The 27,057-nt window shown below is 49.9% G+C and overlaps 1 protein-coding gene across 4 annotated transcripts in view; it reads left to right on the top strand.

Annotated features, from left to right (window-relative positions):
• VWCE (von Willebrand factor C and EGF domains) overlaps positions 1–22,056 on the top strand; it is a 38,105-nt gene extending 16,049 nt beyond the window's left edge. For 2 of the 4 annotated variants that reach the window (XM_016920996.4, XM_024347188.2), the window contains 11 exons: positions 767–849; positions 3,658–3,745; positions 5,752–5,837; positions 7,014–7,131; positions 8,503–8,588; positions 11,248–11,344; positions 12,724–12,806; positions 15,072–15,162; positions 15,246–15,328; positions 15,707–15,797; positions 21,029–22,056. In XM_016920996.4, the coding sequence (XP_016776485.1) occupies positions 767–849; positions 3,658–3,745; positions 5,752–5,837; positions 7,014–7,131; positions 8,503–8,588; positions 11,248–11,344; positions 12,724–12,806; positions 15,072–15,162; positions 15,246–15,328; positions 15,707–15,797; positions 21,029–21,666 (1,544 nt within the window). In that variant the 3' untranslated portion in view covers positions 21,667–22,056. The remainder of the gene's footprint in view (positions 1–766; positions 850–3,657; positions 3,746–5,751; positions 5,838–7,013; positions 7,132–8,502; positions 8,589–11,247; positions 11,345–12,723; positions 12,807–15,071; positions 15,163–15,245; positions 15,329–15,706; positions 15,798–21,028) is intronic. The other 2 variants (XM_024347186.3, XM_024347187.3) reach the window with 2 other exon arrangements.
• Positions 22,057–27,057: the final 5,001 nt, after the last annotated feature.

Raw genomic sequence — 27,057 nt, 5'->3', positions numbered from 1 at the left:
CACGCTGAGTCTTGAGTGCGAAGTATTGGGTACTTTATTGCCCAGGTTTTGGATCCTTCCAAGATCCCTGCAGGGTACATGGTGGTGTTTTCATTTTGCAGTGAAGACAAGCTAGGTACTAGAGAGGTGAAGTGACATGTCCAGGGACACGCTGGTTAATGGAGCTGGAGGGCCAGTTTTTTTTTTTTTTTTTTTTTTTTTTTTAAGATGGAGTGTTGCTTTGTCACCCAGGCTGGAGTGCAGTGGTGCGATCTCGGCTCACTGCAACGTCTGCCTCCCGGGTTCAAGCGATTCTCCTGCTTCAGCCTCCCGAGTAGCTGGGATTACAGGCGCACGCCACCACGCCCAGCTAATTTTTGTATTTTCAGTAGAGGCGGGGTTTCACCATGTTGGCCAGGCTGGTCTCAAACTCCTGACCTTGTGGTCTGCCCGCCTCGGCCTCCCAAAGTGCTGGGGTTACAGGTGTGAGCCACTGCGCCTGGCCTCAGGTTTTGAAACCAGGCTGCCTTTCCTGCCCTCTGGGAAGAAAATGTTGTGCTCTCCAGACAGTTGTGGGTTTGTGAGACATGAATGGACCCTTCTGGGGCCACCACGGCTGATCCTTGCAGGACCACACAGTCAGAGTACCCTGAATCTACCACTCCTGGGACACCTAGGGCAGTGAGAGAATGTTCCAGGTACATTAAGCATGGAGAAGCAGCGAGACCTCAAGCTTCCTCTTCTTTGAAGAGGTCTGATGCCTCTACCTCCTATTTGTCCTTCAAAGGCTGTTTTCACAGTGGTGTCGTCCGAGCTGAAGGGGATGTGTTTTCACCTCCCAATGAGAACTGCACCGTCTGTGTCTGTCTGGTAAGCGTCACAAGATCCTCAAAGCCTTGTGGGTGTTTTCTTAACCTTTGGGGGTTTTAGAGGAAGAGGAAAAGACCGGATGTTAAAGGTGAGCTTGTTGAGTGGAAGGGAACATTCTCAGGTTGTGGAATTTGGTTAGAAGCTGTAGAATTTAAAAGGGGGAGGGAAGTGTAAAACACGAAGGTTGGTGGAGTAAGGGAGGCTTCTGCTCCACAGCAGACAGCCAGCAGGCACACAGGGTCTGTCTGTTTAGGAAGGGGAGGGGACGAAACTCCCTCGGAAACTTCCCACCAGGGAGGCTGTTTTTCTCTCCAGGCAAAATATTTGCCAGCACAATAAAGGTCTCCACATTTGGGAGAAAGAAGGCTCATTACCAAACTCAGCTTGTTAAAAGTATTTGGCTTTGGGCAAATTCACTCCTGCAAGAATAGTTATTAAGCACCTACTGTGTGCCTGCCCTGCCAGATGCTGACGTTGCAGTGAGCTGAGATCGTGTCACTGCTCTCCAGCCTGGGCGACAGAGCGAGACTCTGTCTTAAAAAAAAAAAAGAAAATGCTGATTAGGAGCATCTACTGAGTGCCAGGCCCAGGGTTGGTGCTTCTCATCTCTTTCTTCACCAAGGCTCCCAGCAGCTCTTCGGGGTCAGCTTTACTGCCCCTATTCTGCAGATGAAAAGACAGAGGCTGGGAGGTGGCAGAGCTGGGATTTGAGGTCTGTCTGAGCCCAAAGTCAGGGCTCTGTCTACCAGCCCTCACTGCCACCCTCTGACCATCTTTTTTTTAATTTTAGAGACAGTGTCTTGCTCTGTTGCCCAGGCTGGAGTATAGTGGTGCAGTCATAGCTCATTGCAGCCTCGAATTCCCGGGCTCAAGCGATCCTCCCATCTCAGTCTCCCAGGTAGCTGAGACCACAGGCTCATGCCATTACACCCGGCTAATTTTTCTTTCTTTTTTTTTTTGTAGAGGCAGGGTCTCGCTGTGTTGGCCAGGCTGGTCTCAAATTCCTGGGCTCAAGCGATCCTCCCACCTTGGCCTCCCAAAATGCTGGGATTACAGGGATGAGCCACTGCACCGAGTCATGACCATCTTTAAGTATCTCTTGCTCTGGCATCAAAGGTGGATGCTGCAGTGTGAAATCAGGGGCATGCAGACAACCACCAGCACCCCTTATCGAACTCTTCCTATGTGCTACATGAAAGCACAGCAGCCAAGTTCCCTCCCTCCCTCCCTCCTTTTTTCTCTCTTTTTCTTTCTTTCTTGTTTCTTTCTTCTCTTTCTCTCTCTCTTTCTTTCTCTCTCACTTCTCTGTTTCTCTCTTCCTTCCTTCCTCTCTCCCTTCCCTCCGTCCCTCCCTCCCTTCCTTCCCTCCCTCTCTCCTTCCTTCCTTCCCTCCCTCCCTCCTTCCTTCCTCTCTCTCCTATCCTGCCCCTCTCCTCTCCTGCCCTTCCCCTCCCCTCCCCTTCCCTGTCTTCTCCTCTCCTCTCCTCCTCCCTTTCTCCTCTCCTCTCCCTCCCCCTCCCCCTATCCCTCCTCTCTCCTTTCCTCTCCTCTTTTCTTACTGATGGAATCTCATTTTGTTGTCCAGGCTGGGGTGCAGTGGTGCAATCATGGCTCACTGTAGCCTTGACTTCCCATGCTAAAGCAATCTTCCCACCTCAGCCTCCCAAGTAAGTGGGACCACAGGCATGTGCCACCACCCCAGCTAATTTATTTTTATTTTTGTTGTAGAGACAGGGTCTCCCTATGTTGCCAGGCTGGTCTCAAACTCCTGGGCTCAAGCAGTTCTCTTGTCTCGGCCTCGCAAAGTGCTGGGATTACAGGCGTGAGCCACTGCACACAGCCCCAAGTGCTTTCATGCATGATCTCATTTCATGTAAACTTTGGAAACCCCTGAGAGACACGCCAATTCCAGCCTATTTCTTAGATGGGGAGACCAGGGCTCAGAGATGTGATGTACTTGGCCCAAAGTCTTTACAGGGGAGGAGCAGATGTTGGAACTCAGGTGTGGCTGACTCCAAAACTGGGGGCTCTTTGGTCTCAATGTCAAATTTAAAACATTTATTTTGAAATTTAATTCTTTGACTAGCCAATATGAGCCACCTGATTCAAAACTCACATGATGGGAAGGTGTGTTGGGGTCTCCTTCCCTGCAGGAATCAGCTCTGTTCTCTGCTCCCCAGCACCTTCCAGAGCTCCCAGGCACATTTGCATAAGGAAGGGAGCATGCTCTGCCTGCTGGGCTGCCCTGATCTTTTTCCTGGAATGGTGTGTTATGGCATGGAGGTGTTCTAACCACACCATATGTATTAGTCCATTTTCACACTGTTGATAAAGACACACCTGAGACTAGGTAATTTATAAAGAAAAAGAGGTTTAATGAACTTACAGTTCCATGTGGCTGGGGAGGCCTCATAATCATGGTGGAAGGTGAAAGGTACGTCTTACATGGTGGAAGGCAAGACAGAATGAGAACCAAGCGAAAGGGGAAACCCCTCATAAAACCATCAGATCTTGTGAGACTTATTCACTACCATAAGAACAGTATGGGGGAAACTGCCCCCATGATTCAATTCAATTCAACGTGAGAATTACGGGAGCTACAGTTCACGATGAGGTTTGGGTGGGGACACAGCCAAACCATATCAGCATCATAAACACCGGGAATTTGTCCCTGTGACACGGCAGCATTTAAGGGTTTCTTGTGGCCTCCTTTAGGCAGCTTTCCTGTTCGAAGGGCCTGCTGTGAGATGGGGAATGAACCCTGTTCCACACCCGCACCCCCAGTGCCCTCTCTTGCCTCCTCCTCAGGCTGGAAACGTGTCCTGCATCTCTCCTGAGTGTCCTTCTGGCCCCTGCCAGACCCCCCCACAGTCGGATTGCTGTACTTGTGTTCCAGGTAAGTGACACTCTTGGAGAATTTTGCTTTTTTTTTTTTTTTAGATTTTTTGTAGACCTCACTATTTTGCCTAGGCTGGTGTTGAGCCTCAGGTGGTCCTCCTGCTTCAGCCTCTCAAAGTGCTGGGATGACAGGCATGAGCCCCCAAGCCCAGTTTTGCATTTTGCTCCTTTTTTTTTTTTGAGAGGGAGACTTGCTTTCCAGGCTGGAGTGCAGTGGCATGATCTTAGCTTACTGCAACCTCCGCCTCCCAGGTTCAAGTGATTCTCCTGCCTGAGCCTCCGGAGTAGCGAGTAGCTGGGATTACAGGCGCCTGCCGCCACACTGGGCTAATTTTTGTATTTTTAGTAGAGATGGGGTTTCACCATGTTGGCCAGGCTGGTCTTGAACTCCTGACCTCAGGTGATCCACCTGCCTCGGCCTCCCAAAGTGCTGGGATGTCAGGCGTGAGCCCCCGAGCTCAGTTTTACATTTTGCTTCTTTGTGTGTGTAGGGGAGCATGTCTTTTGAGTGTGCAATGGGGTGGGGTGAGTGGAGGAGTGAGGGAGGAGATTGCTTTCTGCTTTACAAACTCAGATCAAGTGAAGCATTTCAAAGCGCCTGTTTTTATTGTGCACTTATGTGCACAGCAGTTTGAGGCTAGACTGTGCTCACAGCCCAGCTTTCCCCTGCCTTAGGAGGCACCTTCAGCTCAGGCAGGATGGAGTTTCAGTCCACCCTTGTCATTGCTGTCCCAGGGCAGGGAAGGGTCTCTCCTTAGCCACCAATGAGTTGGTCCTTTGTTAAAAACAAGGTTTTCTTTCCTGGGATGGCTTCATCGCTGTCATGGATGTTCCCTGCTGACTCTGTGCCCCTTGCTGTGTGGGGCGCTTGCCAGAACTCCATCTCATGGAACCCTTATGTCACCACTGTAAGGCAGTACTATTTATTGCCCCATTTTATAGATGGGAACACTGAAGCTTGGAAAGTTCAAGTCACTGCCTAAAGACACACGACCATTAAGTAATGGAGCAGAACTTGAATTCAAGTCTACCTGATTTCAAAGCTGGTGTTCTTTTTAAGTGTTTTTTTTCTTAATGTTTAAATGTTACATTATTTTTAATTGACTTACTTTTGCATAGTCAGTGTAGTCTCTGTGAGATAGGAACCCTTATCGGTCCCCTTGTACAGATGAGAAAACTGAGGCTTAGAGAGCTTTAAGTGTCTTGCCCAAAGTCATTCCCTGGTGAGTTGTATAGCTCGGATTTGAGCCCAGGGCAGTCTGACTAGTGGCAGGTGGGCCTGGGCAGTTTCTAAGGCTGTTTTTTCGCTGGAGTGGATCTTCAAATCAAAGGCTCTCCCCAAATTCTCACAGCCTCCAGGGGGTGGTAGCATCATTTGTCTAAGGTGGCACCTTTGTCTTAGGTGTTGGACAGTCTCTTTTTATTTCTTTTTTTCTGTTACTTTTTAGTTATTTAGGGCTTCCCCTGCCTTTTTGGCTGAGGACCTCATCTTACATGTGACTCATTCTTTGTCAGATTTTTCTTGTTGTTGTTGACATGGGGTCTTGCTCTGTCGCTCAGGCTGTAGTAGAGAGGTGCAATCACTATAACCTCAACCCCTGGTTTCAAGCCATCCTCCTGCCTCAGCCTCCTGATTAGCTAGGACAACAGGCACGCACTGCTGCACTCAGCTAATTTTTTTAAAGTTTTTGTAGAGATGGGGTCTCGCTGTGTTGACCAGACTGGTCTCAAACTCCTGGGTGCAAGAGATCCTCCCACCTCGGCCTCCCAGAATGTTGGGATTACAGACATGAACTGCCACACCCACCCCTTTGTCGGCATGACTTGTTTTGTGTCTGGGGTTTGGAGGGGGAGAAGTGCTTTGGGTTCCTGGGCACGGAGCATGCTGTGGAGTGTCGTGGGTGTGTGTTAAGTGCCCCGGGGCTCCCTACCCATTTGTTCCCCCTTTTCTTTAGCTGCCTCTGCCCAAAGACCTTGAGCTGCTTCTCCCTTTCTCCTCTGCAGTGAGATGCTATTTCCACGGCCGGTGGTACGCAGACGGGGCTGTGTTCAGTGGGGGCGGTGATGAGTGTACCACCTGTGTTTGCCAGGTATGGTGGCTGAGCGTCCCGAAGCCTGTGGAATTGATGGAGAGGGGAGCGAGGCACAACACTTTACTCAGGTTGACATGACTAGGAGAACATGAGTTGCCATACAGCAACAGGGAAACTGAGGAAGCAAAGGCACTACAGGGATCCCCCAGGTCTTCCCACAGTCTCTTTGAACTTCATCTTTCAACACTGCTATTTACAGAGCACCTACTGTGTGCTGGGCACACAGCTAAGCACAAGGAAGCCCCAGTCCCCTTGGTCCGGAAGCCCACTGCCTAGGTGGGTTGATGGCCGGGTGCTCAGGGCTCCTGATGCCTTTTTGGAAGGCGGGATGTTAAGTAGAGACCTGGAGGGTGGTAGGGACTCATCAGGTGGGGAGCTGAGGTTGCTGTACCCAGAAGAGGGTGGAGGATTGGAGATGGCCATTCTGCCTGGAGCATGGAGAGAGTCAGGCAGGCGGCAAGGCTGCAGGTAGGGGTTGCATCTTGGGTTGTGTTCCCTAGAAGCAGGGCCAGTGCAGGCGACTTACCAAGGGAGTGCTCTCAGAAGAAACTGGCGAGGGAAGAAGGGTGGGGCAGGAGAGGAAGCAGGGTGAAGGTGTGGTCTCACACTGATCCCTGGGAAGCTCTGGGCAGTGGACCGTGCTGGGGAGCAAGGCTCTTGCACCTCAGGGCCAGTCAGTTATAGAGACTGTCTCTGCTCCCCAGGGAGTGGGGGTGGTGACCATCTAGGCATCTCTGGAGGACGCAGCTGCCATCAGCCACTGGCAGTACTTCGGAGACAGGACCTGGGTGGGCACTGACAGCCTCTGCCCCTGACTCAGTCCTGAAGGGCTCCACCAGCTGCATTGAGGGCTTTGCACTCGGTGAAGCTGCCGAATGGTTTAGGCAGTAGGGAGCCTGGATGGAAGCGGGAGGGCGAGAGATGGTGAAGGCCGTGCCTATTCCCAGGATGCCCTCCTGGGCTCACACCCAGCCCCCATTGAAGGACTCCCGGTTCCCCCCACCCCACTGTTGTGCTCCGTGGAGATTTCTTTGTCAGTTTCACTTGAGTAGATTTCTTTCAGTTTCACTTGCGTAGCTGGAAGGGTGATGGCAGCCTGTGGCCTCCTCTAGCTCTCCATGGTCCCCAGGCGGGGTGCTGCCCTCATCATTCTGTGCCTGGGCTCTCTTCCAGAATGGGGAGGTGGAGTGCTCCTTCATGCCCTGCCCTGAGCTGGCCTGCCCCCGAGAAGAGTGGCGGCTGGGCCCTGGGCAGTGTTGCTTCACCTGCCAGGAGCCCACACCCTCGACAGGTGAGCTGGTCCAGGGCTGCCCCGACACAGGGCATGGATGCTGGGGAGAGAGGCTGAGCTTCACCTGCTGCTGAGACTGCTGGTGTGTGTGCTGTTTGTGTGTGTGTGTACATGTGTCTTTGTGTGCATGTGTATGAGTGTGAGTCTGTTTTGTGTAGTGTGTCTGAGTGTGTACCTGTGTAAGTTTGTGTGTCTCTGAGTTTGTGAGTGGTTATCTGTGTGTTGGTGTGTTAGTGGTACCTGCGTATGTGTGTCTTTGTATTTATGTATATGAGGTGTGTCTGTGTTTTGTGTAGTATGTCTATGTGTCTCTCTGTGGGTGTGTGTGTATGTGTCTGTGTTTTTGTGCGTGCCTGTGTGAGCATGCATCTTTGTGTCTGTTGTGTCTGCATATGTGTGTGTGCATGTAAGTGTATGTTTGTATGAGTGTGTCTGTGTGAGAGTAAGTTTGTGTGTCTGTGAGTAGTGTGTGTCTGTGTGAGCATGTATGTGTATGTGTGCATTTATATGAATGGGTGTAAATTTGTGTACATGTGTCTTTGCCTGTGTACGAGTGTGTATCTGTGTTTTGTGTAGTATGTCTTAGTGTGTGCCTGTGTGTTTGTGTGTTTGTGTGTTTCTGAGTAGTTTTCTGTGTGTGTGTGTCAGTGTGTTAATGGTATCTGTGTGTGGGAGTCTGTGTACATGTGTCTTTGTGTATGAGCATGTGTCTGTTTTGTGTAGTATAAGTGTGTCTCTGTGGTATGTATGTTATGTGTCTGTTTTTGTGTTTTTGTGTGTGCCTGTGTGAGCATGCATGTCTGTATGTGTGTATGTGCATGTAAGTGTATGATTCTATGAGTGTGTCTGTGTGTAAGTTTGTGTCTCTCTGTGTGAGTAGTATCTGTGTGTGTGTGTCTGACCATATGTATGTGTATGTAAGTGTATTTGTATGAGTGTATGTGTGTCTGTGTGAGTTGTATCTGTGTGTGTATGTAAATGTGCATTTGTATGAGTATGTGTGTGTGTGTGCATGTGTGTCTGTGTTGTATCTGTGTATGCAAATGTATATTTGTATCAGCATGTGTGTCTGTTGTATCTGTGCGTGTATGCAAATGTACATTTGTATCAGTATGTGTATGTCTCTGTGCATGAATGGTATCTGTGTGTACATGTATATTTAAGTGTGCATTTGTATGAGTGTATGTTTGTGTATCTGTGTGAATTGTATCTGTGTAAGTGTGCATTTGTATGAGTGTGTGTAAGTTTGTGTGTCCATGTGTGTGAGTGATATCGGTGTCTGTGTGTGTTTGTGCGCATGAGGCGTCTGTCCTTGCTGCTGTTGTATTCTAGGTCTTGTGCCGTCTTTTCTCTGCCATTGTCCTCATCCAGGCTGCTCTCTTGACGACAACGGGGTTGAGTTTCCGATTGGACAGATCTGGTCGCCTGGTGACCCCTGTGAGTTATGCATCTGCCAGGTGAATGACAACCTGCTCGCCTTCAGCTGCTTTACCTGGCTGCCCCGCCTCACCCAGAGGAGACAAGCGTCCTGGCCCCTCCAGAGGTTGGCCTCAGGCTGGCCGCAGTCTCCCTCCAGTGCTGTCAAGTTCCACTTTCACAAAAAGGGTTGGACTGAGTTTATCCTGCTCTCAGTAGATGTGTGAGGACGATGGTGCTTGGCAGTTGGCCTTAAGAAGTGTGTATTGTTGGCCAGGCGCGGTGGCTCACGCCTGTAATCCCAGCACTTTGGGAGGCCGAGGTGGGTGGATCACAAGGTCAGGAGATTGAGACCATCCTGGCTAACATGGTGAAACCCTGTCTCTACTAAAAATACAAAATATTAGCCGAGCGTGGTGGCAGGTGCCTGTAGTCCCAGCTACTTGGGAGGCTGAGGCAGGAGAATCGTTTAAACCCGGGAGGAGGAGGTTGCAGTGAGCTGAGATCGCGCCACTGCACCCCAGCCTGGGCGACAAAGCAAGACTCCGTCTCAAAAAAAAAAAAAAAAGTGTGTATGGCCAAGAGTGGTGGCTCACGCCTGTAATCCCAACATAGCTGAGGTGGGAAGATTGCTTGAGCCCAGGAATTTGAGACCAGCCTGGGCAACATGGTGAGACCTTGTCTCTACAAAAAAATACAAAAATTAGCTGCATGTAGTGACATGCCCCTGTGGTCCCAGCTACTTGGGAGGCTAAGGTGGGAGGATCGCTTCCTCAGCTCCTGAGGCTAACCCAGGAGGTCGAGGCTGCAGTGAGCCATGATCACATCACTGCATTCCAGCCTGGGCAGAAGAGAAAGACCGTGTTTCCAAAAAAAAAAAAAAAAAAAGTGTGTGTAACACACTGTGCATGTGCAGGGAGCTGCCGGCATGAGGAGTAAGAATTAGGAATCTTCATAGAAGGTTTTCCCCAGGCATGGATAACTGAGGGAGTGGGGTAGCCTGAGACCCAGTTGTTCAGGCTGTTTCTGTGAAATTGCAATGTTTTCTTCATGACTGCAAAACTTGTGACCTCACCATTTCAGAAATGGGTAAGGAGGTGCATGAGTTTGAGTCAGATCAACAACAATGCAAACACAGCTATCCACCCAGAAATACAATTGTTTTAGCTCATTATTGAAGTACTAGTAATTGCGGTTTTTTACCATTACTTATAATGGCAGAAACTGCAATTACTTTTGCACCAATCTAATACATGCTGGCTTTCCTTTCTACTTTAAGAGCTTCAAGTCTTTTGGAGGTTTATTTCTCAAAATGAGGTCCCTTGCACCTGCGTTGGGAGCCCTGGTTAGACGTGCAGCCTTTCGAGGCCCTGCCCACACCTCTGCTCTCACAAACTGCATTTTAACCTCCAGGTGATTTGGGTGCACTTTCATGTGGGAGAAGCCCAGCCTTCTAGTGCCTTCGATGAGCCGTTTGTTAAAAAGCTGTAAGCTGGGCCGGGCGTGGTGGCTCACGCCTGTAATCCCAGCACTTTGGGAGGCCGAGGCAGGTGGATCATGAGGTCAGGAGATCGAGACCATCCTGGCTAACACGGTGAAACCCTGTCTCTACTAAAAATACAAAAAAAATTAGCCGGGTGTGGTGGCGGGCGCCTGTAATCCCAGCTACTCGGGAGGCTGAGGCAGGAGAATGGCGTGAACCCGGGAGGCGGAGCTTGCAGTGAGTCAAGATAGAGACACTGCAGTCCAGTCTGGGTGAAAGAGTGAGACTCCGTCTCAAAAAAAAAAAAAATGCTGTAAGCTGAACACGTCTCATTGAAATTAGAGTTGGGAGGAAAGTCCTTCCTGTGCTGTCTTCTCCTTTATGACTGATTTCGGGCACCCATAATCAGTCACCAAGAGAGTGATACAAAAGGTTCAAACTGTCAGATTGTTTTTGTGTTTTTTTTTTTTTTTTTTTAAATAAAAAGAGGCCGGGTGCGGTGGCTCACACCTGTAATCCCAGCACTTTGGGAGGCCAAGGTGGGTGGATCATCTGAGGTCAGGAGTTCAAGACGAGCCTGACCAACATGGTGAAATCCTGTCTCTACTAAATATACAAAAATTAGCCTGGCGTGGTGGCGCATGCTTGTAATCCCAGCTACTCGGGAGGCTGAGGCAGGAGAACCATTTAAGCCTGGGAGGTGGAGGTTGCAGTGAGCCAAGATTGCGCCATTGCACTCCAGCCTGGGCAACAGAGTGAGACTCCGTCTTAAAAAAAAAAAAAAAAAAAAAGAAAGAAACCTTGTATGGCACTTTGGCTCTCTGAAATAGACACTTCTGGTGGCATTGTTTTTTCTAAAAATAGGGTTTTATGGTATTCTGTAGGTTCCTGGTGAGCCAGGGTTCCAGGGAAAAGCTGAGAAAGGATTAGGATGGTGGTGATGGTGCAGGCTTTGGCTGCTACAGGAAGCGGAGGAGACAGAATCCCAGCCCTGACCTTCCTTCTCCTTAAAGATGCATAGACTTCCTGGAAGGTTCACATGGCCTTTCTCAAGTAGCCGGTCCTCTTTAGGGGAGACCTGCCATCTTCAAGCCGCATCATGTTGCCTTTCAGGGCAAGCCTTGGCCAGCTTGCAGCGTTGCTGTTTCTTTTGCAGGGCGGGGAGGCAGGGGCTGGTGTCACCAGTGGGGTCTTGGTGAAGTTCCTCCTTCCTCCAGGCAGATGGCTCGGTGAGCTGCAAGAGGACAGACTGTGTGGACTCCTGCCCTCACCCGATCCGGATCCCTGGACAATGCTGCCCAGACTGTTCAGCAGGTAATCCCCTGCCTCTGCCCGAAGCCCCCAGGGCAGGGCATCTCAGGCATTGGGCTCCTTAAGCCCTATACAGCCTTCATCTCATGTCGTCCTAACAACCCCAAGGGACAACCCCATTGCACAGATAAGGAAACTGAGGTAGAACAGTTTACCCAAGTCAGGCCCCCTCTGAGTGCTCGAGGCAGATCTGAAGACATGCAGGGCTTACGGTGCAGGTGGGTGGTACAGGAGCTGCACCTGTGAGACAACTGGAGAACAGCAGGAGGAGAGAAGTTTTAACAGTCATTTTTGCCTTTTAATAGTCATTTTTACCTTTTCCATGATTTCAGAAGTAATGTTTTATTATAGAAAATTTATCTTATATTTTTGAGACAGAGCCTTGCTCTCTTACCCAGGCCGGAGTGCAGTGGCGCGATCTCAGCTCACTGCAACCTCCGCCTCCCGGGTTCAAGTGATTCTCCTGCCTCAGCCTTCCGAGTAGCTGGGATCACAGGTGCCCACCACCATGCCTGGCTAATTTTTGTATTTTTAGTAGAGATGGGGTTTCACCATGTTGGCCAGGCTGGTCTCGATCTCCTAACCTCAGGTGATCTGCCTGCCCTGGCCTTCCAAAGTGCTGGGATTACAGGCATGAGCCAATGCACCCAGCTCCATTATAGAAAATTTAGAAAAAAAGTACAGAAAGCAAAAATAAAGAATATTAGCAAGGACCTATTAGCACTGTTAAATTTGTGTTTATGTCCTTCTAGTGTCTTTTTGTGATGCTCACACACATTTAGTAGATGTACATTATATATATATATTATATATATAAACATACATATATTTATTTATTTTATTTTATTTTTTTAAAGCTTCCCCTACTGTCTCATCACCTGCTTTTACACTTAGCAGTATGTGATAGTATCATCCAAGCTGGCATCACTCACATCAGGCTTCTGGGGCTGTCAGGAATCAGAGAGGGTAGTAGTGTTAGGGAATGTTCTGGACAGGTGGGGTTGGTGGTTTGAGTGAGTTTGGAGGGCAGAGAGGAGGTTGGGAAGATGCTGTGGGGCCTCACACACACCTCGTATTTCCCAGTTCTTCCGCCTGATCCCCCCTGGTGAGGAGGTAGAGGATGAATCTCCCCACTCTTCAGGGTGAGGACACTGAGGCCAAGACACTTGATCCTTTTGCTGAATCCAGTGGGAAAAAAGTCAATACCCGATTCAGACAATCCAGACAGGCGTTTTGTCCCTTCCCTAACTCCCAGGGTGACTGCCTGGGGAGGCACATGGCCTCCCCTTTGCCATCCAGATAAGCCTATGACCTTGGCCCTGGCGGGAAGCCTGGTGCCTGGCCACTCCCAGCTGGTGCTCAGCGCGTGCTCTCTCTGGCAGGCTGCACCTACACAGGCAGAATCTTCTATAACAACGAGACCTTCCCGTCTGTGCTGGACCCATGTCTGAGCTGCATCTGCCTGGTATGGACCACCCAGATCTGACTCCCGCCTCTGGAAACTCCCCCACAACTGACATCGGCTCCTGAATCCCAGAGGCAAAATCCAGAGACCTCCAAGACAAGGGATGCTTCTGGTTCATGGTGGAAGTCAGCTCCCTCCAGTCCTGCCCAGGGTGACCCTTTAGACAGGGCCAGAGAAATTTTTTTTGTTTGTTTTTGAGATGGAGCCTTGTTCTGTCACCCAGGCTCCCAGGTTGGAGTGCAGTGGTGTGATCTTGGCTCACTGCAACCTCTGCTTCCCGAGTTCAAGCGATTCTCCTGTGTCAGCCTCCCAAGTAGCTGGGACCACAGGCATGCACCACCACGCCTGGCTAATTTTTGTATTTTTGGTAGAGACGGGATTTCGCCATGTTGGCCACGCTGTTCCTGAACTCCTGACCTCAGGTGATCTGCCCACCTCAGCCTCCCAAAGTGTTGGGATTACAGGCATGAGCCACTATGCCCAGCCCAGAGAAATATTTTTAAACCTGGCTGGCAAAGTCCTCTGCTTCCGGGTTACCCCCTAGAGAGAGTCTTAGGGATTCTTGATGAGGGTGGAGGTGAAACGCACAAACCCAGAACCCAGTACTGGAACCTTTTCAGTAGACCCATGTGGTCAAGCTCTTGCCGTGTGCCACGCCCTTCATAGGCATGCACTCAGCTAATCCATTCAAGAGTTTGTCATCTCATTCTTCTGGATGAGAAAACCAAGGCACAGAGAGAGTCTTTGCTCAAGATCCCGTAACTAGTTAATCAAAGTACTGAGAATGGAACCCTAGTATTGTGATTCCGAGATGCATATTTCTTCTCCTGGGTCATACTGCCTCTCAGTCTGAAAAAGCATGTCCCATAGTATCATTTAGTTTTTGGAAAATGAAAAAAAAATTGTTTTTTTTTGAGACAGGGTGTTGCTCTGTCACCCAGGTTGAAGTGCAGTAGCGTGATCTTGGCTCACTGCAACCTTGACCTCCTGGGCTCAAGCGATCCTCCTATGTCAGCCTCCCAAGTAGGTGGGATCACACCCAGCTGGGATTACCACCACACCTGGCTAATTAAAAAATTCTTTTCATAGAGATGGGGTCGTGTTGTATTGTTCAGGCTGGTATGGAACTTCTGGGCTCAGGCAATCCTCGCACCTTGGCCTCCCAAGGTTTGGGGATTACAGGCATGAGCCACTGCACCCAGCCAAAAAGTTTTTTTTTTTCTTTTTAAAAATGTATCTTAAAAAATTTTACATAAAAAAATACTGAGACAGGATCTTGCTCTGTTGCCTAGGCTGGTCTTGAATTCCTGGCCTCAAGTGATCCTCCTACCTCAGCTTCCCAAAGTGCTGGATTATAGTTGTGAGCCACTATGCCTGGATGAAAAAATAATTCTTTTATTTTATTTTATTTTTTTGAGACAGAGTCTCGCTCTGTCGCCAGGCTGGAGTGCAGTGGCGCAATCTTGGCTCACTGCAACCTCCGCCTCCCAGGTTCAAGTGATTCTCCTGTCTCAGCCTCCTGAATAGCTGGGATTACAGGTGCGCACCACCACGCCCAGCTAATTTGTGTGCTTTTAGTAGAGTCGGAGTTTTGCCATGTTGGCCAGGCTGGTCTCGAACTCCTGACCTCAAATGATCCTCCTGCCTCAGCCTCCCAAAATGTTGGGATTACAGGTGTGAGCCACCACTCCGGGTAAAAAAATTCTTCATGCTTATCATGCTGACGCCCTGAATGCGGGATGACGCTGCTTTGCTGGTGTGGGTGCAGATGCGGTATTTCTTTGGTGATCAGTGAGCCTCAGCAGAGTACATGCGTGACAAGGGACACGGTCTGCAGAAAGATTGAGAAACTCAGGGTAAACAGCCCTGTGCATGTAAACAGCCCTGGGCTACTTACCCTGAGTGACCCACTGCACGTAGGCCCTAGTTGTTCTCAGCCTCGGGCTTTGGGGAACTTTGGCCCCTGGATCTTTCTCTATCGGGTTTTGGTGCTTATCTTTTCTGGGCAGTTTATGCAACAGGCACCCGTTAACAGATGCCCTCCGTGGACAAGGCCATGTTCTTACCTTCGAGGGGCTTGAATTCTAGTGGGAAGTTGGACCCCAACAGAGAAAATGCGCCCCCTGCCCCACTGCCCCACCATGGACTCCTCCCACAATGTTGATTGTTCTGATGGGCACTCAGTGGCTATAGGAGCGGCATCTTCCTGAGTGTCTTGTCAGCTGCCCTGAACCGAGGGCCTTGTGTGTTTTCTGTGTCCTGCAGCTGGGCTCAGTGGCCTGTTCCCCCGTGGACTGCCCCATCACCTGTACCTACCCTTTCCACCCTGACGGAGAGTGCTGCCCCGTGTGCCGAGGTGAGTGGGACCAGCTGCCCCACGTGCCAGGCTCCCGGCCAGGCCTCGGCTCTCATGGGCTCCTGTCTCCTCTACCTCCACAGACTGCAACTACGAGGGAAGGAAGGTGGCGAATGGCCAGGTGTTCACCTTGGATGATGAACCCTGCACCCGGTGCACGTGCCAGGTGAGCTGGGCCTGGGAACCCAGGAGCGGCCCCGCCAGAGGGCAGCTCCTTGCCTTTTGTCCCTTTGCAAAACATGGAGCCCTTTAGCCAGCATAAGTCCATCCTCCTGCCATCCTCCACCTTTAATTAACTGCCAGAATATCTTTGGTTTTGACCATCTCCTCCCTCTGTGGAAGTCCAGAGGGAGAAGTGGTTTCCCTAAGGGGGTCCTGCCATGGGTGGCTTTACCTGTTCTCCAGGCGAGGGCTCAGGCACTGCAGCCTCTGTCCCGGGATCTTTCCGTGGGTCCTGCTGCTGGTGCAAGAGGCCCTTGAGGGCACTGCCCAGGGCAGGCAAGATGCTCTGGGCTTCCTCATGGGGTTCCTTCTGCTTCCCCAGCTGGGAGAGGTGAGCTGTGAGAAGGTTCCCTGCCAGCGGGCCTGTGCCGACCCTGCCCTGATTCCTGGGGACTGCTGCTCTTCCTGTCCAGGTAAGTGGGTCTCTGGGTCCTGGAGTTTCTCCGCCATCTTCTTCCATTTTACTTTTCTTCCCCAGTACATAGAACTTGTAAAGGGCTGGATAAGAGAAAGGCATGTTCAGAGAGGGAACACGGCTCGCGCAAGGTTGTACAGCTGTGCTGTGGCCTGCTGACCCTCATCCCGTGCTCATGATGCCACACACCATGATGTTTGTTTATTTGCACTCCCTTTTTCTTCTTCTTCTTTTTTTTTTTTTTTTTTTTTTTGAGACTGAGTCTCGCTCTGTCACCCAGGCTGGAGCGCAGTGGCGCTATCTCACCTCACTGCAAGCTCTGCCTCCCGGGTTCACGCCATTCTCCTGCCTCAGCCTCTGGAGTAGCTGGGACTACAGGTGCCTGCCACTACGCCTGGCTAATTTTTTTGTATTTTTAGTAGAGATGGGGTTTCACCGTGTTAGCCAGGACGGTCTCGATCTCCTGACTTCGTGATCTGCCTGCCTCAGCCTCCCAAAGTGCTGGGATTACAGGCGTGAGCCACTGCGCCCGGCCTGCACTCCCTTTTTCTTCTTTATCCCCTTTCTTAACCTCTTCCTATGCTTTCTTCTTTGTTTTAAATTACAACATGGGAACTAAGTCCGTTTTGCAGAAGAGTAATCTCTAATATGTGTTGAGCACCCACTGTGTGCCGGGACACCTCATGTGTCTACACCCCTGCAATACTCTCGTCATCCTCCTGTGCCAGGTGAGAAAACAGGCCCAGGCAGGTGAAGTGCTGTGCTCGAGATCACATAGCTGATTGGTAGTAGAGCCAGGATTTCAGACTGGAGTCAATGCTTTTAGATAGGACAGTGGATTGATTCCCAAGAACTGACGCCACTGAACTCCAGCCTGGGCCACAGAGAGACACTGTCTCTAAACAACACAAACACAACACAACACATATTCCTCCTGTCTAACTGAGATTGTGTACCCTTTGACAATCATCTCCCCATTCCCCTCGCCCCTGCCAGCCTTCGTAACCACGATTCTATTCTCTGCTTCTTTGGCTTCAACCTTTTTAGATTCCACATAAAACTGAGATTTTGCAATAGTTGTCTTTGTGTGTCTGGCTTATTTCGCTTAGCATAATGTCCTCCAGTTTCATCCATGTTGTTGCAGATGACAGAATTTCCTTTTTTTTTTTTTTGAGGATTCTCACTCTGTCACCCAGGCTGGAGTGCAGTGGTGCGATCTCAGCTCACTGCAACCTTTGCCTCCCAGGTTCAAGTGGTTCTCTTGCCTCAGCCTCCTGAGTAGCTGGGATTACAGGCGCACACCACCATGCCCGGCTAATTTTTGTATTTTTAGTAGAGACAAGGTTTCGCCATGTTCGTCAGGCTGTTCTCGAACTTCTGACCTCAAGTGATCCACCCACCTCGGCCTCCCAAGGCGCTGGGATTACAGGCGTGAGCCTGTAATTTCCTTCTTTTAAAAGGCTAAATAGTATTCCATTCTGGATAAAGAAATGTGGTATATGCACACAATGAAGTACTATTGATGGATGCTTAGGTTGGTTCCATAGCTTGGCTATTGTGAATAGTGTCACAGTGAACACAGGACTGCAGCTCTCTTTCCCAAACTGACTTTAAATCTTTTGGATAAATACTCAGCAGTGGGATTGCTGGATCTATTTTATGTTTTTTAAACTTCTAGGAAGACAGGGAATTTTTTTCACTGATGGTGGCCTGAATTTCCTTTTTTATAAAATATTTGTTTAACTCCTTTGACCTTTTGAAGAGTATGTTCTGTTTTCGGGGGCAGCTCTTCAGATCTGTGGATGATGAGCTTTTAGGGCGGGTGGCGCCAGGAATATCCATTGAGCCTTCAAATCCATCATGTTGGGGAATTATAGATTGTACTTCATTGTAACCACCACAAACCTCTCTGCATGCTAGTGGATATTAGTCCCCTGACTGTCTAGAGACTGATTGCTAGCTAATGTGCCAGGCAGCATACTGAGCATTTTATACCTTATTTAAATGTATTACCTCATTTAAATGTTCATGGAGTGTTCCAGCGTGGCTGCTATGTTATCTCCATTTTGCAGGTGGGGAAATGGAGGCTCAAAGAAGTTAAGTTTCTAGTTGGTGTGTAAGACTTAAGCCTAGGTCTCTCTTATTTCCTATCCTGTCCTCTTTCCCACCGTGCCCTCCTACCTCCACCTGGGGAAACTGAGGCCCAAAGAGGTGACCTCCAGGCCTGGCGTGGTGGCTCACGCCTGTAATCCCAGCACTTTGGGAGGCTGATGTGGGTGGATCGCCTGAGGCCAGGAGTTTGAGACCAGCCTGTCCAACATGGTGAAACCCTGTCTCTACTAAAAATAGAAAAATTAGCCGGGCATGTTGGTGCACACCTGTAATCTCAGCTATTTGGGAGGTTGAGGCAGGAGAATTGCTTGAACCTGGGAGATGGAGGTTGCAGTGAGCTGAGACTGCGCCCTGCCCTCCAGCCTGGGCAACAGAGCAAGACTCTGTCTCAAACAAAAACAAAAACAAAGAGGTAACCTCCAGAGCCCAGCTCCTTCTCCTGAAGCACACTATGTTTACCACCTACCTCTTATTAACAAGAGCTCCCTTTAAGGAAAAACAACTTTTTATTGAAGTAGAATATGAATTACTTTCTTTTGATGATTTTTTTTTTTTTTTTTTTTTTTTTTTTGAGACAGGGTCTCACTCTGTTGCCGAGGCTGGAGTGCAGTGGTGCGATCACAGCTCACTGCAGCCTCGACCCCTGGGCTCAAGCAATCCTCTTACTTCAGTCTCACAGGTAGCTGGGACTACAGGTGCATGCCACCCTGCCTGGCTAATTTTTTGTTTCTATTTTTGTTTTATTTCCAAGCCCATGAAGTGATAAACACTTGGTTAATTTTTTTACTTTTATTTTTTTAGAGACAAGGTCTTGCTATGTTGCCCAGGCTGGTCCCAACTCCCGGACTCAAGCAATCGTCCCGCCTTGGCCTCCCAAACTGTTGAGATTACAGGCATGAGCCACTGAGCCCAGCCTCTTTTGATGATTTTTTAAAAGTATAACAGCTTTCTAAGGATAAAGTTCATATGTCATACAATTCACACATTTAAAGTGTATGATTCAGTCATTTTAAGCATATTTTTAGAGTTATGCAACCATCTATTAATATGAATAGTTGATTTTTAAAATATAATCATTCCAGTTTTTTATGTGCTTGACAACATCTGATTTTTCCTTGATCATACCTTCGATACTCTTTCTTCTTCTTCTTTTTTTTTTTTTGAGATGGAGTCTCTCTCTGTTGTCCAGGCTGGAGTGCAGTGGCATGATCTTGGCTCACTGCAACCTCCACCTCCCAGTTTCCAGCAACTCTACTGCCTCAGCCTACCAAGTGGCTGGACTACAGGCACCACCATACCTTGCTAATTTTTGTATTTTTAGTAGAGATGGAGTTTCACCATGTTGGCCAGGATGGTCTCAAGTTCCTGACCTCAAGTGATCTGTCCACCATGGCCTCCCAAAATGCTGGGATTATGGGCATGAGCCACTGCGCCTGGGCCGATACTTTTTCTTTTTTTTGCTTCTTCACTCTTCATTTTCTTTTTGCTGAGCTTCTTCCTTCTTTCACAGATGATTCCTGACTTTCTGGTGGTTTATCTTAATGATTTTTTGACTTTACAATGATGTGAAACCATCAAAATTTTGCTGTATTTTGAATTTTGATCTTTTCCTGGGTTATCAATATGTGACACATGGATATTCAGCACTTTATTAAAAAATAGGGATTGACTTAGATGATTTTGCCCAACTGTGGGCCAGTATAAGGGTTCTGAACACGTGTAAGGTCAGCCAGGGTAAGCTGTGGTGTTCAGGAAGTGAGCTGTATTAAATGCATTTTTGCTGGGCACCGTGGATCACACTTATAACCCCGGCACTTTGGGAGCCTGAGGCAGGAGGATCACTTGAGCTCAGGAGTTTGAGACCAGCCTGGGTAACAAAGTAGGATCCTGTCTCTACAAAAATAAAATAGAACAGAACAGAATAGAACAGAACAGAACAGAACAGAACAGAACAGAACAGAACAGAACAGAACAGAACAGAACAGAACAGAATGCCAGGTGTGGTAGCATGTGACTGTGGTCCCAGCAAGTAGGACAGCCGAGATGGGAGGATCGCTTGAGCCCAGGAGGTTGAGGGTACAGTGAGCCATGTTTGCACCACTGCACTCCAGCCTGGACAAGCGAGTGAGAACCTGTCCCCCCCCCCCAAAAAAAAGCCTTTTTTTAAATTTTGGTGAAACGGAGTCCTGCTCTGTCTCCCAGGCTGGAGTGCGGTGGCACGATCTCAGCTCACTGCAACCTCTGCCACCTGGGTTCAAGTGATTCTCGCGCCTCAGCCTCCCGAGTAGCTGGGACTACAGGCACGTGCCACCACGTCCGGCTAAGTTTTGTATTTTTAGTAGAGATGGGGTTTCACCATGTTGACCAGGCTGGTTTTGAACTCCTGACCTCAGGTGATCCGCCGCCTCGGCTTCTCAAAGTGTTGGGATTACAGGCGTGAGCCACTGCGCTTGGTCAGAAATGCATTTTTGATTTACAGGTTTATTGGGACGTGACCCCATCATAAGTCAAGGGGCATCTGTGTTTATTTTCTCCTTGTGTACTGAGCCTTTATGATATGCCAGGCCCTAGGCTGAGACTTTTTAAAAAATTCTTCAAAGAAACTATTTTTTAGAGCAGTTTGATGATCATGGCAAAATTGAGTGGAAAGTACAGAGAGTTCCCATATGCCTCAGACTCCACATGACACAGCATTGCCCCCTATTAGCACCCCATACCAGTGTGGCATGTTTGTTATAATCGGTGATCCTACACTGACACTGACATGTCATTGACATCCAATGTCTATAGTTCACATTGAGGTTTAGGCTGAGACTCTCCGTGCACCCTTTCATTCACACTCAGTCCTTACTGCTGTGCCCATTTTACAGATGAGGAAACAGAGGCCCAGGAGAGTTGCATGCCTTGCGTGAGGTCACACAGCTAACTGCCTGCCTCCCTCCGTTCATGGCTCCTTCAGTCTTCCCTTCCTGGAGGCAGGAGCTGGCTGGTCCTCACCAGGTGTGCTGAGGCCCCTCTGAGGACAGAGCTTGGGTGTCCCTGGTATACCTTGTCCCAGAGCCACCTTGGCCACTGGAGAGAGCCATTGTGCATCTCGTTTCACCCTCGTCTCTCTAGATTCCCTGTCTCCTCTGGAAGAAAAGCAGGGGCTCTCCCCTCACGGAAATGTGGCATTCAGCAAAGCTGGTCGGAGCCTGCATGGAGACACTGAGGCCCCTGTCAACTGTAGCTCCTGTCCTGGGCCCTCGACAGCATCACCCTCGAGGCCGGTGCTTCATCTCCTCCAGCTCCTTTTAAGAATGAACTTGATGAAAACACAGACTTTACCTACAAGCCCGGCAGGAGCTCATGGTCCACACTCACCCGCTTTGGGGCTGACAGGCACTTTCCCAGGGGAGCCTGGGGCCTCCCCTCGACTCTCACCAGGGCCTTCGACCCCTCCAGGAGCCCCCACTCTACCTCTAGCTTCCCCAGGGGCTCCTCAGCCACCTCCTGTGACTCCAGAGCGCTCGTTCTCAGCCTCTGGGGCCCGGATAGTGTCCAGGTGGCCTCCTCTGCCTGCCACCCTCCTGACGGAAGCTTCAGCACTTTCCATGATGGACCCCAGCCCCTCGAAGACCCCCATCACCCTCCTCGGGCCTCGCATGCTTTCTCCCACCACCTCTAGACTCTCTACAGCCCTTGCAGCCACCACCCACCCTGGCCCCCAGCAGCCCCCAGTGGGGGCTTCTCGGGGGGAAGAGTCCACCATGTAAGGAGGTCACTGTGTCCGGGAGACTCTGGAGAGAGGACACTCTGCCAGTGGCCCAGGGTGTGTGCAGGGCAGCTCCAAGGATGAACCTGGTGGGGATGCCTGGGCTCCCTCCTGCAGGGGCCCTGGTGGGGATGGAAGACCCCCAAGGCTGGATGTAACCTTGTTCCCAAGAAGTGTTTGGAATGTGCTGTAAGAATGGAGGAAGTGGTTTCCACTGTCAGCATCCTCCCTGGACCGCGTGGCTGGCTCATCTTTTGAGAACGGTTGGGGCTGCCAAGTTCTCCTGGAGGAAGAGTTGCGTCCGGCTGGGATTCCACTCACTGGGACTGTACCGCCAGGTGTCATGCGTCTCTCTGAGGTTTCCTGATTAAAGGTTGTCTCGGTTTCCCCACGCTGCGCTGCTCATTCACCGCTTACCTGTGGGAAGGTGGGAAACGTGACCCCAAGCCCACAGGTGGTAAGTGAGCATCCACCTTTACCCCACTGCTGGGGAGAAAAGCTGGCACCAAATTGTGACTGGGCTGGGGAAGGGTCTCCTGTAAGCACTTGGCGGCCTTTTATATTGGGAGACTTCTTTTTATTTTTTTCCCCAAGATCATGATTTTCTTTTCTGTTTTCTTTTTTTTTTTTTTTTACTTTTATTTTAAGTTCAGGGGTACATGTGCAGGTTTATTATATAGTTAAACTCATGTCACAGGGGTTTGTCATACAGATTATATTATTTCATCACCCAGGGATTAAGCTTAGTACCCATTAGTTATTTTTCCTAAGTCTCTCCCTCTACCCTCCCTCCACCCTTCCATAGACCCCAGTGTGTGCTTTTCGTGTCTATGTGTCCATGTGTTCTCATCATTTAGCTCCCACTTACAAATGAGAACATGCGGTATTTGGTTTTCTCTTCCTGCGTAACTTTGCTAAGGATAATGGCCTCCAGCTCCATTCATGTTCCTGCAAAGGACATTATCTCATTCTTTTTTATGGCTGCATAGTATGTAAACCATGGAATACCATACAGACACTGGGGGGCTTCCACAGTGAGAAGGGAAAAGATGATGGAGAGGACTTGCTTCTGGGAAGGAACCTCTGAGACGAAATGACAGACCAGCAGTTTCTTTTTTGAGATGGAGTTTCGCTCTTGTTGCCCAGGCTAGAGTGCAATGGCAAGGTCTTGGCTCACTGCAACCTCTGCCTCCTGGGTTCAAGCGGTTCTCCTGCCTCAGCCTCCTGAGTATCTGGGATTACAGGTGCCCACCACCACACCTGACTAATTTTTTGTATTTTTAGTAGAGTTGGGGTTTCACCATGTTGGCTAGGCTGGTCTCGAACTCCTGACCTCAGGTGATCTACCCACCTTGGGCTCCCAGAGTGCTGGGATGACAGGCCTGAGCCACCGCGCCGGGCCGGGCCAGCAGTTTCTTAAGACGTGTTTTCAGCAGGAACACCTGTGGGCAGGGGGGAAGGAGCAGGGAGGGAGAGTTGGGGCTGCTGGGCCTTCTCGAAGCCTCAGCCAGCCCCCTCTGGGAGCTCTGGGGCTAGGCTGGCCCTTCGGAGCTGTCCTGAGCTGGGGCCACGGGGCAGGGCTTTCTGCCTCATATTGACCAGAGAGCTGCCATCAACCACCTTCCCAGCAGCTGGGAGACTGATCCTTCAGTCCTAGTGGGGGGATCTGGGCAGTGTAGCACAGTGTGCATGAGAGACGGAAAGAGGACAGTGCCGTCATGAATGGGGGGATGCGGATTTGTGATAAGGGAAGTGATGTGGGGCTGGAAAGCAGAAGCTGCCCTGTCACCAAGTCACCACTTGCTACCATTTTTTTTTTTTTGAGACAGGATGTTGCCCTGTCATCCAGGCTGGAGTGTAGTGGCATGATCACGGCTCATTGCAGCCTCAACCTCATGGGCTCAAGCCTTCCTCCCACCCCAGCTTCCTGGGTGGGTGGGATTAGAGGCACATGCCACCACGCCTGTCTAACTTTTAAAAAATTTTTGTAGAAATAGGGTCTCGCTGTGTTGCCCAGACTGGTCTTGAACTCCTAGGCTCAAGGGATCCTCCCACTTCAGCCTCCCTGAGTACTGGGATTACGGGCCTGCAGCCCCACACTTGCTACCACTGAAACCCATGGAGGCTGCGGAGTGAAAGCACCCCCAGGGCATGGCCCATCGCTTTGCCGAGGCCGCCCTCTTCTGAGCCCTTCTCTGACCTGCTGCTCACTCTGTGTCCCAGGGTGAAGGGTCTGCTGAAGTGTTTCCTGGCTGCAAAGGCAACCTGGTATCCAGTCCAGACGACAGTGTAGTCCTGGCCTCTAACCTGCGGCTGGTGGCAGGAATAATAAATGTGGGAGATAGGAGCATGGAAACCAAACAGTTTAGAGAGGCAAAGGACTTAGAGGCCGTTTTGTCCAGTAAGATACAAAGGGTCATGGTCATGAGCGGGGTCTGCAGCCAATGAATCTCAAGTTGGAGCCTTGCTCAGCTGGACTAGCTGTGGGATATTAGGTCTCTGCTCCCTTATTATTATTATTTTTTGAGACAGAGTCTTGCTTTGTCACCCAGCCTGGAGTGCAGTGACATGATCTCGGCTCACTGCAACCTCCACCTCCCAGGTTCAAGCGATTCTCCTGCCTCAGCCTCCCGAGTAGCTGGGATTACAGGCACACGCCACCATGCCCAGCTAGTTTTTTTTTTTTTTTTGTAGAGGTGGGGTTTCGCCACGTTGGCCAGGCTGGTCTCAAACTGACCTCAGGTGATCTGCCTGCCTCGGCCTCCCAAAGTGCTGGGATTACAAGCATGAACCACCGCGCCAGGCCTCTGCTCCCTTATTTGGACAATGGGGATAATAACAGGCCTACTTTATGGAGTTGTGACAATGACGTGTGATAATGCCTCCATAAGTCTCAGTGGTTTGCACTTGTGGCCCTGTGGCCCCTAAGCTTGCTACAGCCCACCCGGCTCGGTGATGCCACGTGGGGTCTGATTTCAGGATAAAAGCGTAGAATTCTCATTGCCCCCATGCTGCAACTTTTCAAACAAGTCCATCTGTCAAAATGGTAGTGGCTAAAAATTAGTGCCAATTTCCTCATTGCTGTTCCTTTATGCAATAAGTTAGCATGCAATTTAAGTTTAATACTAGTTCCCCCCACCTGCCTCTGCAAATAGGACTCATGTCAATGATGTTCATTTTGAATGTTAAAAAAAAAGGAGTCCGGGTGTGGTGGCTCATGCCTGTAATCCCAGCATTTTGGAAAGCTGAGGTGGGCGGATCACGAGGTCAGGAATTCAAGACCAGCATGACCAATATGGTGAAACCCCATCTTTACTAAGAATACAAAAATTAGCCAAGCGTGATGGTACGTGCCGATAGTCCCAGCTACTCAGGAGGCTGAGGCAGGAGAATCGCTTGAACCTGGGAGGCAGAGGTTCAAGCAAACCAAGATCGCACCACTGCACTCAGAGCCTGGGTGACAGAGCGAGACTCCATCTCAAAAAAAAAAAAAAAAGATTGGTTGGGGGTGGGGCAGGGGGACAGCTGTAAACACTTTTCCCAAGTTTTTCCAAGTATAAAAACATGTTTAACTGGACTGTTCCCCACCCAATATTACAGCTGAGAAGCAGAGGCTCAGAGAAGTTAGGAGAGTGTTCTAAGGCTGCACAGATTATGACGGCTGAATGGGAAGAGAGCCTCATTCGTCTGACTCCCAGTCCAGGTGTTTTTCCTTCGCTTCACATTTCACCTGATGAGGTTCTCCTGTTGGTGTTTGGAGAGACAGCTGATGGCCCACAGTTTAGGAGGGGCCCTGTGAACACTATTTTAGTTTGGGTTCCCCCTAAAGCAGACCCAGAGATAGTATTCGGGTGAGAGCCAAGAGAAAAAGACCAATCAAGGGGCATTGATGAGCCGGTTGCAGCTATGGGCAATTGGCACTTTGTCCTAGGGACCTTCTGGAAGACTGTGGAGCCCATGCCTTGCCTGAGGATTGTCCCCCAAGGGTGTGAAGATGCACCAGTAGTTGTCCCTCAACTTTCGTCCCTCACTGGTCGAGCCTTGTCCTGGGCTTTTGGCTCTCTAGCACACCCTGCTGGCCTTGCCATAGTACTGAGCCTGCCTTTCTGTTTGTCCCCAGGCACCAGAAGGCTCTTGGGGCAGAGGTGCAGGAGCCATTGGTGGAGGGCTGGGTCAGGGCTCTCACTGGGCCATGTAAGCACATGTTTTGTCCACAGTAAACCGCAGTGCACCAGGAGGCAGGAGTCCACCTGAAGCCCCCAGCGGGGCGCGCAGTGCCTTTAATGGGATAAGCTGCTCTGAATTCTCGGGAGCCTGGGCTCCAACCAGCAAGGGAGTGTTTGTTCTTGGATAGAGACACCTTGCATTTTTCCTGAGCTAGGATTCCACTTTTAGGGTTCTGAGAAACAGAACAGAATGGGGGTGTGTCGGAAGCTTATTCTGTGGTCTCAGTTTCCCTTGCACCTGGCAGCTTCCCAAAGGGCAGAATGATCAGACCTGTTTCAAGAGACCTGATTTTAAAGGTTATTAGATGCATGGCCTGAAGGCAAGTCACGGTAGGTTTCTAAGTAGGACAAACTTACAGAGGCTCAAAATCGCTGTAATTCACTTTTTTTTTTTTTAACTTACCCTCTTTTTAAGATCTTTCCGAGGCTGGGAGTGGTGGCTCACATCTGTAATCTCAGCACTTTGGGAGGCCGAGGTGGGTGGATCATGAGGTCAGGAGTTCCAGACCAGCCTGGCCAACATGGTGAAATCCCGTCTCTACTAAAAATACAAAAATTAGCTGGTGTGGTGGCAGGTGCCTGTAATCCCAGCTATTCGGGAGGCTGAGGCGGGAGAATTGCTTGAACCCGGGAGGCCGAACTTGCAGTGAGCTGAGATCATGCCACTGCACTCCAGCCTGGGAGACAGAGCAAGACTCCGTCTTAAAAAAAAAAAAGGTCTTTCCATCTTAGCACCCAGTGAGCACATTTGCTTCTTCCTTTTACAGCTGTATATTGTGTGGATGCACCATAAGTTGTTGAACCAACTCCTGTGGATGCACTTTTGGGTCATTTCAAATCTTGCTTTTCCACATGATGCTACAAAAAATCATGTCCTTACATCGCTTTGCACATCTACAAGTGTATCTTTAAGGTAAATTTTCAGAAGGGAAGTTACTGAGCCATATGCTTTTTTTTCTTTCAGACGGAGTTTCACTCTTGTTGCCCAGGCTGGAGGGCAGTGGTGTGATCTTGGCTCACTGCAACCTCCGCCTCCCAGGTTCAAGCAATTCTCCTGCCTCAGCCTCCCAAGTAGCTGGGATTACAGACATGGGTCACCACACCCGGCTAATTTTGTATTTTTAGTAGAGATGGGGTTTCACCATGTTGGCCTGGCTGGTCTCAAA

This window comes from Pan troglodytes, chromosome 9 (genome assembly GCF_028858775.2).
Source record: "Pan troglodytes isolate AG18354 chromosome 9, NHGRI_mPanTro3-v2.0_pri, whole genome shotgun sequence".
In the NCBI taxonomy this organism is placed as follows: Eukaryota; Metazoa; Chordata; class Mammalia; order Primates; family Hominidae; genus Pan; species Pan troglodytes.
This window is presented reverse-complemented; position numbering and strand designations above follow the sequence as displayed.